General features: G+C 40.2%; 1 protein-coding gene across 4 annotated transcripts in view; it reads right to left on the bottom strand.

Annotated features, from left to right (window-relative positions):
• The window catches only part of LOC311519986 (GTPase KRas), a 101,295-nt gene that overhangs the window by 76,987 nt on the left and 10,443 nt on the right, over positions 1–13,865 (bottom strand). For all 4 annotated transcript variants that reach the window (XM_084627140.1, XM_084627141.1, XM_084627139.1 and 1 more), the window contains exons 3-4: positions 9,379–9,557; positions 1,390–1,549 (exon numbers count right to left, since the gene is read on the bottom strand). In XM_084627140.1, the coding sequence (XP_084483266.1) occupies positions 1,390–1,549; positions 9,379–9,557 (339 nt within the window). The remainder of the gene's footprint in view (positions 1–1,389; positions 1,550–9,378; positions 9,558–13,865) is intronic.

The following is a 13,865-nucleotide window of genomic DNA, read 5'->3' as shown; positions in this document are numbered from 1 at the left end:
CAGGCTGGTATATGCCTTTTAAAATCTACATGAATGTTGGGCATAAGCTCTTTAAAAGTCTCCTATTAAGAGGTAAAAAAATCAAATACCAAATAGATTTGTGACAATTCTTAAACTGAATTTTAAGCAAAGATAAAATTGCACAGACTTTTGAATGGTGATTGAGCAAGCAATTTTGTATCAGGCAAGCATGAAAAGAAAATCGGGTAAGCACGAAAAGAAATCAAAGGCTAAGCAGTACATTAATTATGTGTCTGTTTTGAAATGTATTCCTAAGAAGTAATTTCAAACATGTTAGCAACGGGTTCTATAAAAGCTATCTTGGAAAGGGAAAGGGGAGGTAGATTTCTATAACAAAGATAATTGTTTAAGAAAGTAAAACAAAAAATTACAACACTAAATGATAGTACAGAATTAATAGTCCAAAGCAGTATTTGTTTGCTGTTTATTTCCTAATTTTTCCATTTTTATCCTACCTAGTGTCTTGTTAATGAGACACATGCAGGATCTCCCAGATAGGAACATTATAACATCTATATTTATTCAGCCAGTTTGTATGCCACTTGGCTTACTTAAGACACTTCTTCTAGTTTACCCTCTAGTCCTAAAGTTTTATGACTTTGGAATCTACCCTGACATAGGTTTATGCTCCAAATATTACTGCACATCCAATTTAGAATTCTTGAATTTTTTTCTCAGTGAATTTTACTATTTAGAGGTTGTGTGAGTTAGTCCATTAGGTTAAAGATGGTCAGAAAACTGGGTAGTAGTGGCAAAATAGCATGATTTGCATTAATCCGGACGTTCTGTGGACGTGTAAAATGCATAATTTATACATGGATTTCCAAAGGAGTTTTACCCATGGTGTAGGGATGAATCCACCACCTGGGCAGTGTGCAACAACATTCCCCTTTGAGACAGCTTCCTTCCTTCAATTGCCCTATTCTGATTCTAAGCATAAATTACACTTTTTTGCTAGCCAAGAACGAGAACTCAGAACTCCAGAACTTTGGTTAATTGTCTGACTGCTGAATACCTTCACTAAGAAAGTGATTCATGTCCTTCACATCTTTTTTTTTTAAGTGAATCACACTCTCAAACTATTAAAAATCAAGTAAAACTTGAAGAAATATGCTATTGCTTAGTAGCTGAATGCAATAGAGGCCCGGGTCTCATTCCTTAAGTCTGAACTATCGAAATGCATCATTGATCAGTGAATGAGTACTAGTTGTCTGGGAGTCCACAGAATGGCAAAAACACCACAAATTTTCCTCTAGAGAAATACGCATTAACACCAAAATTTGGCAGTTACTGGAGTTTTGAATGCTCTGGTACTTTCAAGATTCAATTCTAGAAATTCTGCTTGTGTGTCTTTGTTTTGAACTTTACCTGTCTTGTTTTTGCTGATGTTTCAATGAAAGGAATTCCATAACTTCGTGCTAAGTCCTGAGCTTGTTTTGTATCTACTGTTCTGGAAGGTAAGTCACATTTGTTTCCTACTAGCACCATGGGGACATCTTCAGAATCTTTAACTCTTTTTATTTGTTCCCTAAAATAAAACGGAGAGATTTTATTTCAATACTTTTAGTAGTGTTAATACAATAGAATTTTAGGGGAGGAAACAAAATGCAATTAGACATTTCTATTATTTCCAAATGGATCAACACTACATCATAGTGTCCTTTTATTTGGTGTGTACATTATTTGAAACTTTTCAATAACAGTTAAACTAGGAGATACTACTGCCTTTTCCCCCAGATTTAGCATTTCAACTTAAAAACAGAGATAAATATTGGTCACGTAGTTATCATTGATAGTGGTGGGACTCCAAGAGCCAAAATTACAGGAGTCCTGATTCCATTTATACTACACCTGCTTTACTTTTATCCCCACTTTAGTGTCCTTTCACACTGCCAGAGCAGCATAAAGGGCCTTTGTGTGGATGAGACACAGGCTCACATAGTGTTCTTGATTTATTCCATAGGGACTTTGTCCCTTTTAGCCAAAACTCCTGCTCATGTCTGGTGGAGTAGTGCAATAGTAAAGCCATAAAAGTCTATCTTAAATTTACAATAGTTGAGCTCTCTACCTGAAGACATTAACAAAACAGGAGAATCAAAACTCAATTATTTGGTAGGAAAAGATCTTCAAATATGCTGCAAGATCCTATTTACTAGGGTTCTTAACTGTAAATGAGGTGTGATGGCTTTTGTAAGCAGTGGCAGGGTTTATGAGGAAACTGTCCCCTCCTTCCCACCCCTCTTCTTAGCCAGGCAATGTGAGCAAGTAATTTGTTTCCAAGGCTGACATCAAAGGCATAGTTGATTTGCTCCTCTTCTATGGCCTTGCCTACACTTGCGGTGAAACGTAGGGTACACCTAACTACTTGCTGCCATGAAAAGCAGGCTGCGTTCATGCTGACATGTAGATACATGTGGCAGTTAAAGGGTCTGGTGGGGAGAGGCACGGGGAGCCCTTCCCTGCAGCTCCAGGCAAAGCGTCCACCCGACCCTCCCTGCCAGAGCCTTTCCCCACTGCCCTGGCAGAGTTTTTTCCCTCCACCCTGCAAGCGGCACCCACCCGCTCCCCTGCCAAGACTTTCCCCGCTGCCCTGCACCACAACACACCTGCCAGAGCCTCTCTCTGCAGCACCACCCCTGCACCATGACTTTCCTGCCGCCCCGTGTGCAACGCAGCGCTCACCACCCACCAGAATCTTTCCCCACTGCCCAAGCCTTTCATTGTGGCAGGAAAAGGCTCCAGCAGTGGGAAACTACACTAACAATAGCAGTGTAGACGTGGGAAGCATTACTCGGGCATGTAGAGAGCCGTATAGGGTACGGATCCTAAAGTTCTGGGTGTCTGTACTCCACTCGCCTAAGCAATGCCCCATGGTCTATACTGCTATTTATACCTGTACTAGCTGTGCATGCAGTCTGTACTCTGCATACCGCCGTAAGTGTAGACACAACGTTAGGGTCTCAATCAAGGTGGATAAAAATCAATGATTTAAAAAAAATATGTTTTTATTTAATTTGGATTTTTAACTTAAATTGGATTTTTTTGATAAAATGCTTTTTGAGAAAAAAAGCAATCTAAAGATAGTTTTAATTAAGATACATTATAGCTCAAGGATATCTCATCATGGAATAGGGATTATAAATTCTAATTCTATATTATGAGACAATATATTCATGTAATGTTTAAGAAAAGTTTTGTAAACGAGTTCCAATAGTTCCTGGATTAGGGACCCAATCTTATCGGGTTCCAGGGGCTTCTGTATAGATTATTTAGGTTAATCTTTCTATCTACCCAATGGGACTCTGTGCTAAGTCTAGAAGATACCATCAGAGATGCTTAGTTTTGCAGTCCTCAAAATGGATGTGCGTCTTCAGAGATATAATGCTTGTTAACAGCAAAAATGTTTTAAAATAAATAAATATATAGAGATGAGAAATAACAGACCTCAACCCTATTGTCCCTCTGCAAATTTGTGCGCACAGTCTCAGTCCCATACCTCTCTCTAAACGTGCAAAGTTTCAAAAAGTTCAATGAGTAGAAGATTGTTGGGGGCGGTATAGATCTGGACAAGGAGAAGAAGTCTGGAGATAAATGTGAGAAGGGAGGGACAGGCAGTAGAAACAAAAGTGAAACTGTTTGAGCAGTATATTCCAGAAGTCTTGAGTCTTTCTGAGTGTAGTGTTCATTGATTTGAAAGCTATCATACCGTTCTCTCACTAGAAGGGAAAATCTATAATGGCAGCAGGCCATAAAAGAGACCCAGTTTGGGTCTCATCTATCTCTGAGTTGTGAAGAATATGTATTAAGGTTATAACAACCAACAAGAATGCACTTTTATGTAGAAATCCATGATTAAATCAAGTCTTCCTGACTAGTGATTTAAATCAAATCCACCTTGCTCTCAATTTATTGTCTTCCCACATTTAGAAAACATTTCTCAAGAATTGTTTATGATCAATGTTTTATTGTACAGCTTTTTTTTGCTGACTGATTATACTGCCTGACATCCTTTTGCACATACTATCTTAGCTTTTTTAACGAATAAAATACTATTAAAAACCCACAATAGCTGGCCTGTATTAAAATCAGTACTGCTGACATCTGTGCTAGAGGGGGAGATTTTAAGATTTGTCTCTTTAAATCACTGGTTTACTTTTTTCTCTGAGACTTTCTTTAGTAAGTGGCTCCCTCTTTCAAATACTAGTTAGAATGCATCTTTAAAATACTGGATTAAAACTATTTGGCAAAACAATGATGTTGCTGAAGGACTCTCAACAGATAATGCCAATCACTAATTTAATTTCTGTTTCCCACCCAGACAGTCTGGAAGTTTACTCCTTAATTAACAAAGCTATGGTTTCTTATCTTACTAGATATTTAGTTCTGTGAACTGTCAATCTCAGTTCACAAGCTCATTCACTGATGTGTGAACATAACAGTACTCATGCCAGAATTCAACCCTTAATGTTCTTTGGGGAGAGGTTGTATAACAAGAAGCCTTCTTACATAATTACAGTTGTGCTCCCTGCATTATCTCTGTACGAAGGGTTTGAAAGCCATACTGTATAACTCAAAATACGGAAACCTGGACAAAAACAACACTATGTTCTTTTCACTGTTAAAGCAAGAATAAAAATAAGTCTGCTATAACCACACAGGAAGCGCTCTGGGCTGGTGGTTAAAGCATGAAGGGACATACAAATCTTTAGTGCATCTGGCACATAAATATCTTGCAACGCCAGCCACAACAGTGCCATGCAAATGCCTGTTCTCACTTTCAGGTGACATTGTGAACAAGAAGCAGGCAGCATTATCTCCTGCAAATTGTAACCAACCTTATTTGTCTGAGTGATTGGCTGAACAAGAAGTAGGACTGAGTGGACTTGTGGGCTCTAAAGTTTTACATGGTTTTGTTTTTGAATGCAGATTTTGTTTTTTTATTACACATAATTCAACATTTGTAAGTTCAACTTTCACAAGAAAGAGATTGCACTACAGTACCTGGATGAGGTGAATTGAAAAATACATTTTTTTTTTGTTTTTTACAGTGAAAATATTTGGAATGAAAAATAAATATAAAGTAAGCACTGTACACTTTGTATTCTGTGTTATAACTGAAATTAATATATATGAAAATGCAGTAAACATCCAAAAATATTTAAAATAAATGGTATTCTATTGTTGTTTAACAGCGCTATTAATTTTTTTAAATCGCTTGACAGCCCTATTTTTTCTCTCTCGCCTGATGTGGGCTTGCTAGTTATACAAGTCACAAGATTAGGTTGCTTAATGCACTGTACATGGGACTAAATAGAGACAATTCTTAAAATGAATCTAGTATAAGAGGTGAACTTAGAATGTCATGGCCGTTTTTCACATTGGGAGCACACTACTCTAGCGCTCTGTGATCTGCATCGGCTTCCAATACGTTCCTAGGTTGAATTCAAGGTGATGATAATGTATTAAGTCATGAAAGGGTTGAGATTTAAGTTCCCTCTAAGCTGCGTGGCCACACAGATGCCTAGTAAGCCCCACACAGGAGCTCAGGGCTGTGGTGGGGAGAGGCACCCCTCCCCCAGCCCCAACACAGACCTGCCTCGGACTTGCCGTGCCCAGGGGAGAGGCATCCCTCCCCTGCCTCCAACTCAGCCCCGGCACAGACCTCCTGCGCCCAGGGGAGAGGCACCCCTCCCTCCAGCCCAGGTGCTGCTGCGGGGAGAGAGAGTTGGGGGGAGTCCTCTCTCCCCACCATAACCACTGGGCAGCCTGCACCCCAAACCCTCATCTCCGGCCCCACCCCAGAGCCTGCACTCCCAGCTGGAGCCCTCACATTCTCACCCTCTGCCCCAGCCCTGAGCCCCCCTCCCACATGCCAAACCCCTCAGCCCCACCCCCACCACATGAATTTTGTTATGTGCACCAATATGGAGGTGATGTGTCAGACATCACCTCTATATTGGTGCACATAAAATTCATTCCGCACATGCATGAGAAAAATTAGAGGGAACCCTGGTTGAGACTGCCAAATTCCCACAGTTAAGATCAATGGAAGATGGAGGCATGAGAGCTGAAGATCCTCACTATAAATGGGAGGGAGCACCTCACAGGGTGTTCTCTGGAAGTGGTTCTGACTTTGGAAGTGTGCTCCGCTCCCCTTCTCTTGGTCCAAAGTCCAAATTTGTTAATTTTTTCTTCAGGGTACAGACCAATAGTTACCCTAATGTGTGTTTATTTTAATTATCCTTACATTAGCAGTATGTATTTTTGTTTACATCAATAGGGGAAAAGTTGTTTTTTGTAATATATTTATGGGATAGGCAACTTTTTAAAGGTTTTTAATACATAAATAGACACTATAATCAGGAAAGTCATATTACATATCCTATTAAGTCATAATAGACAACTAGGGCCAAGATTTTCAAAGCATAACTTTAATTTGGTTATCAAATTTTAAAAACCTAAGTTGCAGATCCCCAGGCTTCATCCATATGTCCTGCTATACAGTGACAGACAAAGGCCCCACAGAGATGGGTTTTTCGGTTCATGCCATGGTCATGCATTGCCCATGTAGATCACCATATCTTTTCATACAGAGCACAACTACTCCACTTTAACTCCAAGAGTGCCTGCTATGGCCTCACAGTGGGCAGGATTTGCCCGAGGGATACAGATCACCTCCATTCATCTCAATAGGATATTAATGTTGAAATCTCCTCATTTCCGTATTTGTTTTACATTTTATTTACCTTTCAAAATTGCCCTACTTCTTGAACTTCCAGGAGGCTTCAGCCATCTCCCTTCTACCTACTCAAAACCCTGTGTCATGCTCCAAGCATAAGTGGCAAATTGGAAATACTCTGGCTAAATGACTAAAGGATTGATTAGCATATATTTAATTGCTTATAAACTGCAATAGCAGCTTTGAAGCCCTGCTTATAATATTTACTCCTGATGGAATTTTGCACCACTGCACACGTGCAGAACTAATGTCTGATAGAATGTATTTTCGCAGGGAAAAAATAAATTGTGTTTCTTTCCCACCTCCCCCGTTGCCATTCTGAACCCCCGTCTGCTCAGTGATGCAGTTCTGCCTTTTGCCAACCAGAGGCCACTGTGGAGCCAGAATAGCCAGCAACATGAACACAATTGGCTGTTTTGGCACCACAGAGGCCTCTGGTGGGCAAAAGGCAGAACTGCAGCACTTCTCAGGCAGAATGTATTTTCTATGTGGTAAAAAAAAATTCTGTGCCAGACATGAATTCTGCACACGTACAGTGGTGCAGAATGTATTTTCTTCTCAAGCAGAAAATATTTTCTGGGGGGGGGGGGGATATTTAGTGGCGCAGAATTCCGCCAGGACTAGAAGGTCATCACAGCATCCTGCCCACAGAGTCAGGTTAGGACAGACAGAGTGGGACACATGGGGCTGCTGTGGAGTCACAGACTGGGATTCAGAATGGCGGGGGGGGAGGGGGGGAGAGGAACAGACTGGAGGACAGGCTCAGGAGCTAGTGGATTGACAGCATTGAGCCAGGGGCTGAATGGGAGTGGGGGTGAAAGGCCACACGGGGATGCAGATGGGGCTGCAGAGACATTGGGGGGAGGGGGGCGTGCAGGGACAGATGTGCCTGACCGAATGGGAAAGACTTGGGATCAGCCAGGGTCTGCATGGGAGAGGATCCCCAACTCCCTAAAAATCCCTACCCTTTCCCCTTAAAAAAAAAAAATAAAAAAAAAAAATGGTTTCACACTTCTCCCACCCATACCCAACAACCCTCCACGTTCACTTCAGGCTCCTTCCCTCCCTCTCAGCTACTCCATTATCCTTGACTCCCTCAAGACTTTGCACTGCTTCTGAGGGGTGTGGGTAATTTATGTATTGTAGTTTAAATGAATTACTCAAAGTTCTGTTTTAATATGCCTAGTCAGGGATCTATTTGTCAAAAAAAAAAAAAAAAAAGTACCAGAATCTTTTTTTTGTCTGTATTGTTACAGACATACTTGCTGACAGGTATTTTGAAGTAAATTACCAAAATTACTGAAACTGGAATGATTATTGTCATTTTGACAAACAAAATGATGGATGAATGCACTATAAGGTGGGTAGAAAGCTGGCTAGATTGTCGGGCTCAACGGGTAGTGATCAATGGCTCCATGTCTAGTTGGCAGCCGGTATCAAGTGGAGTGCCCCAAGGGTCGGTCCTGGGGCCGGTTTTGTTCAAAATGGAATCTTCATAAATGATCTGGAGGATGGTGTGGATTGCACTCTCAGCAAATTTGCGGATGATACTAAACTGGGAGGAGTGGTAGATACACTGGAGGGGAGGGATAGGATACAGAAGGACCTAGACAAATTGGAGGATTGGGCCAAAAGAAATCTGATGAGGTTCAATAAGGATAAGTGCAGGGTCCTGCACTTAGGATGGAAGAATCCAATGCACCGCTACAGACTAGGGACCGAATGGCTAGGCAGCAGTTCTGCGGAAAAGGACCTAGGGGTGACAGTGGACGAGAAGCTGGATATGAGTCAGCAGTGTGTCCTTGTTGCCAAGAAGGCCAATGGCATTTTGGGATGTATAAGTAGGGGCATAGCGAGCAGATCGAGGGACGTGATCGTTCCCCTCTATTCGACATTGGTGAGGCCTCATCTGGAGTACTGTGTCCAGTTTTGGGCCCCACACTTCAAGAAGGATGTGGATAAATTGGAGAGAGTCCAGCGAAGGGCAACAAAAATGATTAGGGGTCTGGAACACATGAGTTATGAGGAGAGGCTGAGGGAGCTGGGATTGTTTAGCCTGCAGAAGAGAAGAATGAGGGGGGATTTGATAGCTGCTTTCAACTACCTGAAAGGGGGTTCCAAAGAGGATGGCTCTAAACTGTTCTCAATGGTAGCAGATGACAGAACGAGGAGTAATGGTCTCAAGTTGCAGTGGGGGAGGTTTAGATTGGATATTAGGAAAAACTTTTTCACTAAGAAGGTGGTGAAACACTGGAATGCGTTACCTAGGGAGGTGGTAGAATCTCCTTCCTTAGAGGTTTTTAGGGTCAGGCTTGACAAAGCCCTGGCTGGGATGATTTAACTGGGAATTGGTCCTGCTTCGAGCAGGGGGTTGGACTAGATGACCTTCTGGGGTCCCTTCCAACCCTGATATTCTATGATTCTATGAAAATATGCAGAATTTTTAAATTTTTTTGGTGCAGAATTCCCCAGGAGTAATAATATATTATTATTCCACAACTAACTAAACTGTAGGAAACAAACCCATCTTTTGGTACAAAAGAGCACGAGCAAGCTGATTTCTCTCTTTTGAGAGTCACCAGGATGATAGTTTAACTTAAAAAAAAAAAAAAGCTTACCTATAATGGTGAATATCTTCAAATGATTTTGTATTATTTATGGCAAATACACATAGGAAGCCCTCCCCTGTTCTCATGTATTGGTCCCTCATTGCACTGTACTCTTCTTGACCTGCTGTATCAAGAATATCCAAGAGACAGGTTTCTCCATCAATTACTACTTGTTTCCTGTAGGAATCCTGAGAAGAGAGAAAAAAAAGTCTTTAAATTAAACATGGCAGACTTTGACCTATATAACTCCACTTTACAAATGATCTCAAAATGCTTTACAAAATTAAGCAAGACTCTATATCCCTGAGTCAGGTATTACCCACCCCTTTCTACAGATGGGCAAACTGAGGCACAGAGAAGATAAGTTACATGATCACGGTTATACAGCAAGCCAGCAGCAAAGTGGAGAATAGACCCAGGAATATAGATTTTCATTCCCCTGCTCCAGCTGCTAGACTCTGCCTCCATAATCTTAAACATATAAAGTATAATGTTTTCTAAAGAACATCAGATGCAAGTGGCAGTCCTCTTTTTTTTGCCCTATAGATAACTGCAATTTGGATACAGTCCCAGATCAGAAGTTCAGTGGTTGCATTTTCATCAATACCAGGGTTGCAGAAATATGCAACCCATGGTTTTTCTGGATCTAATTTACCTTAAGTCTAGCCACTTTGTGATCAAATCAGGCATTTCATCTTCACACCCTGGATATTTTCAGGAAACATCCATGAACCATGTCCAATACTGTGACAGCAGCACACAAACTAGCTAGATGTAAACAGTTTGCAAACACATTTGCAATTCCTAAATTTACACCAATGGAGGAGGAAGAATAGATTTAAGAATGATGCAAGAGCCTAACACTTAGTGTTGGGGGTAATAAGTCTGTTTTCTACCACTAAGCAGCCTGAAACATGAAAATTAGAATAACCAGTAATTTTGAAGACATTTTGATACTAAACTTTGAAAAACGTAAGCTATGGCTACACGAGAGAGCTTACAGCAGCGCAGATGCATCAGTGCAGCTGTAAGCTCTCTAGTGTAACTGCTCTAAGCCGACAGGAGAGAGCTCTCAAGTTGACTTAATTACTCCAGCCCCTGCAAGTAGCAGTAGCTCTGTCGGCAGGAGAAGCTCTCCCACTGACGTGGTGCTCTCCACAACAGCACTTAGATTGGCATAAGTTATATCGCTTAGGGGGTGGCTAATTCACACCCCTGAGTGACATAACTTGTTGACTTAAACTATAGTGTAGCCATAGCCTTAGTGTCAGTGCATAGTTTTACATTTTCACAATACAAAGAAACAAGTTACAAAATGTGACTCAGATATGAACTCTGACAATTACCATGACACGTAAGAAAGGACTACTTCAGCATGGCTGACTCAAAGTTTCCAGAATCTGGATTTACAGTACCTGATGTCTGCACACAAGACTCAAGCAGAATTCAGGCATTGGAAAGTAACAGCTAACTGCTGGAATACACTAACAATTCTTTGTTTTTGATGCTAGGTCTCAAACAGTTTCATAGAATCATAGTAAAGTAGGTCTGGAAGGTACTTTGAGAGTTCATCAAGTCCAGACCCCTGTGCTAAGTCAGGAAAAAGTAAACCTAGGCCATCCATTACAGGTGTTTATCCAATTTGTTCTTAAAAACCTTCAGTGACAGGGGTTCCACAGCCTTCCTTGGAAACCTATTCCAGAATTTAACTACCTTTATAGCAGAGATACTATCCACTGCTACATATTATATCCATCACTTGTCGTCTTATCTTCAGTGGACATGAAGAACACCTGAGCACCATCCTTTTTATAACAGACCTTAACATACCTGAAGATTATCATCAGGTCCTCCATCAGTTTTCTCTTCTCAAGGCTAAAGATGCTCAGGTTTTTTTAAACCCTTCCACATAAGTCATGTTTTCTAAACATTTCATCATTTTTGTAGCTCTCCTCTGAACTCTCAATTTATACACATCTTTCCTAAAGTGTGGCGCCCAGAACTGGACACAGTACTCCAGCTGAAACCTCACCAGTGCCAAGTAGAGTGGGACATATGATACTCCTCCATTTTGCATACGATACTCCAGTTAATACACCCCAGAATATTAGCCTTGTTCACACCTGCATCACATTAATTCATATTCAATTTGTTATTCACTATAATCCCTAGATTCTTATCAGTGGTGCCATTACCTAGCTAGTTATTCCCATTTTGTAGTTACATATTTGATTTTTCCTTCCTACGTGTAGTACTTTACACCTGTTTATCTTGAATTTCACTTCGTTGATTTCAGACCAAATCTCCGATTTTGAATTTAATCTTATCTTCCAAAGTGCTTGCAACCTCTACCAGTTTAGAATCATATGCAAATTTTATAAGCATACTTCCCATTGCATTATTCAAGTCATTGACTAGTACTGGACCCAGGGCTGACCCAAATAGATACTCCCTTACTCCCTTTCAGTTTAACAGAGAACCACTGATTACTCTGAATACTGTCTCAACCAATTGGGCTCCCATCTTAGAGTAATTTCATCTAGATCACATTTCTCTAGTTTGCATGTGAAACTGGATTGTGAGACTGTCAAAAGCCTTACAAAAAAAATCAAGATATATCACGTCTACTGTTTTCCCCTCATCCTCAGTCTAGGCCAATAACCCTGTGAAATGAGATTGGTTTGACATAATTTGTTCTGACAAATCCATGCTGGCTATTCCTTATATCTCTATTATCCTGTAAGTGCTTACAAATTGAGTGTTTAATAATTTGTTTTAGTATCTTTCTAAAAAGAAAAGGAGTACTTGTGTCACCTTAGAGTGAGCTGTAGCTCACGAAAGCTTATGCTCAAATAAATTGGTTAGTCTCTAAGGTGCCACAAGTACTCCTTTTCTTTTTGCGAATACAGACTAACACGGCTGTTACTCTGAAAAGTATCTTTCTAGTTATTCAAGTTAAACTGGCTGGTTTAGAATTCCTCAGGTCCTCTTTGGTCCCCCTTTAAAAGATAGGTGCCATGTTTGCCCTTCTCCAATTCTCCTGGCCCTCACCCACCTCTATGAATTCTTGAAGATAATTGCTAATGGTTCTGAGATTACTTCAACTAGTTCCTGAAATACCCTACCATGAATTTAATCAGACCCTGCTAACCTGAATACATCTAATTTATGTAAATATTCTTTAACATCTTCTTTCCCTATTTTGGCCTGTGTTCCTTCCCCCTTGTTGTTAATATTGTCTTGAGTATCTGGTCACCATTAACCTTTTTAGTGAAGACTGAAGCAAAATAGGCATTAAACACCTCAGCGTTCTTGACATCAGTTATTAGCTCTCCTTCCCCACTAAGTAGAGGACTTACACTTTACTTTGTCTTTCTCTTAAATGTATATATAGAGCCTCCTATTACCTTTTATGTCACTTGCTAGGTGTCATTCATTTCGTTCTTAACCTTTTTGATTTTGTCCCTACATACTTGTGCTATACTTTTGTACTCTCTTAGCAATTTGTCCATGTTTCCACTTTTTGTAGGATTTCTTTTTGATTTTCAGATTAAAGAGCTCCTGATGGAGCCATATTGGTTTCTTACTACTCTTCCTATCTTTCCATTGCAATGGGATAGTTTGCTGCTGTGCCTTTACTATTGTCTCCTTGAGAAACTGCCAGCTCCCCTGAACTGTCCCCTGAAAGATTTCCTTTCCAGGGGACCTTACCTACCAGCTCTGAGTTTATTAAAGGTTCAGTGATAGTATAAGTGAGCACATTACTTTTGTATACAAACTGCTATGTTTCGGTAAATATTATATGCACAGAGCATTTTACAGCAATATCTATCACTACAGAATACTAAAACAGAGGCATGATATATCCATGGAAAGTGAAAACAATGCTTTTCTCAGAAATCTAAATGTGTCATGGGTACAATGCTTCAGGAAGAAATCCCAGCATTACCTTTCAGATCCTTTTATTTTCCAGTTAATATCATATCACTCTGTTCTTGTTAATACTAACCAAAATTGAAAGCTTAAGCTATTGTGCTCTATTGAGTTCTTCTTGTGAATGAGGGGGGAAAAGTAACAGAGAGCATCAGTTCTGGTTACAAGTGAAACAGACAGCTTGAATTCTAGCCAACTTTTAACAAATTATTTAAGTTCTAATAATTTAAACTAGTTTTAGGTATTACACCTGCTCCTGGTGCCCCCTACCAACTTTTACAGTTTTACATATGTTTTCCCACTTTAAAGTGTTTTTTTCTCTTCCCTATTGATGTATGAAAAACCAACACAAATGAGAGGGAAATGACTGTTTGTATAAGGTAAGGTAAGTATTCTACACAATCACAAAATCCCAAATACTCAAAGTGAATGAACTGGGGGAAAAAAAGTCTCATCTCTTACTTATCTTGATCCTAGAAGATATTTGTAACAATACCACATAAAATAATTTAGGTACAAATGTGACTTTAAGTTGACTGTGTCCCTTTAAGATAAAGTTCACC

This window comes from Lepidochelys olivacea (assembly GCF_965140295.1).
Source record: "Lepidochelys olivacea isolate rLepOli2 genome assembly, chromosome: 1".
In the NCBI taxonomy this organism is placed as follows: Eukaryota; Metazoa; Chordata; order Testudines; family Cheloniidae; genus Lepidochelys; species Lepidochelys olivacea.
Note: the sequence above shows the minus strand (reverse complement) of the source record. Positions and strands in the feature narration are given on the sequence as shown.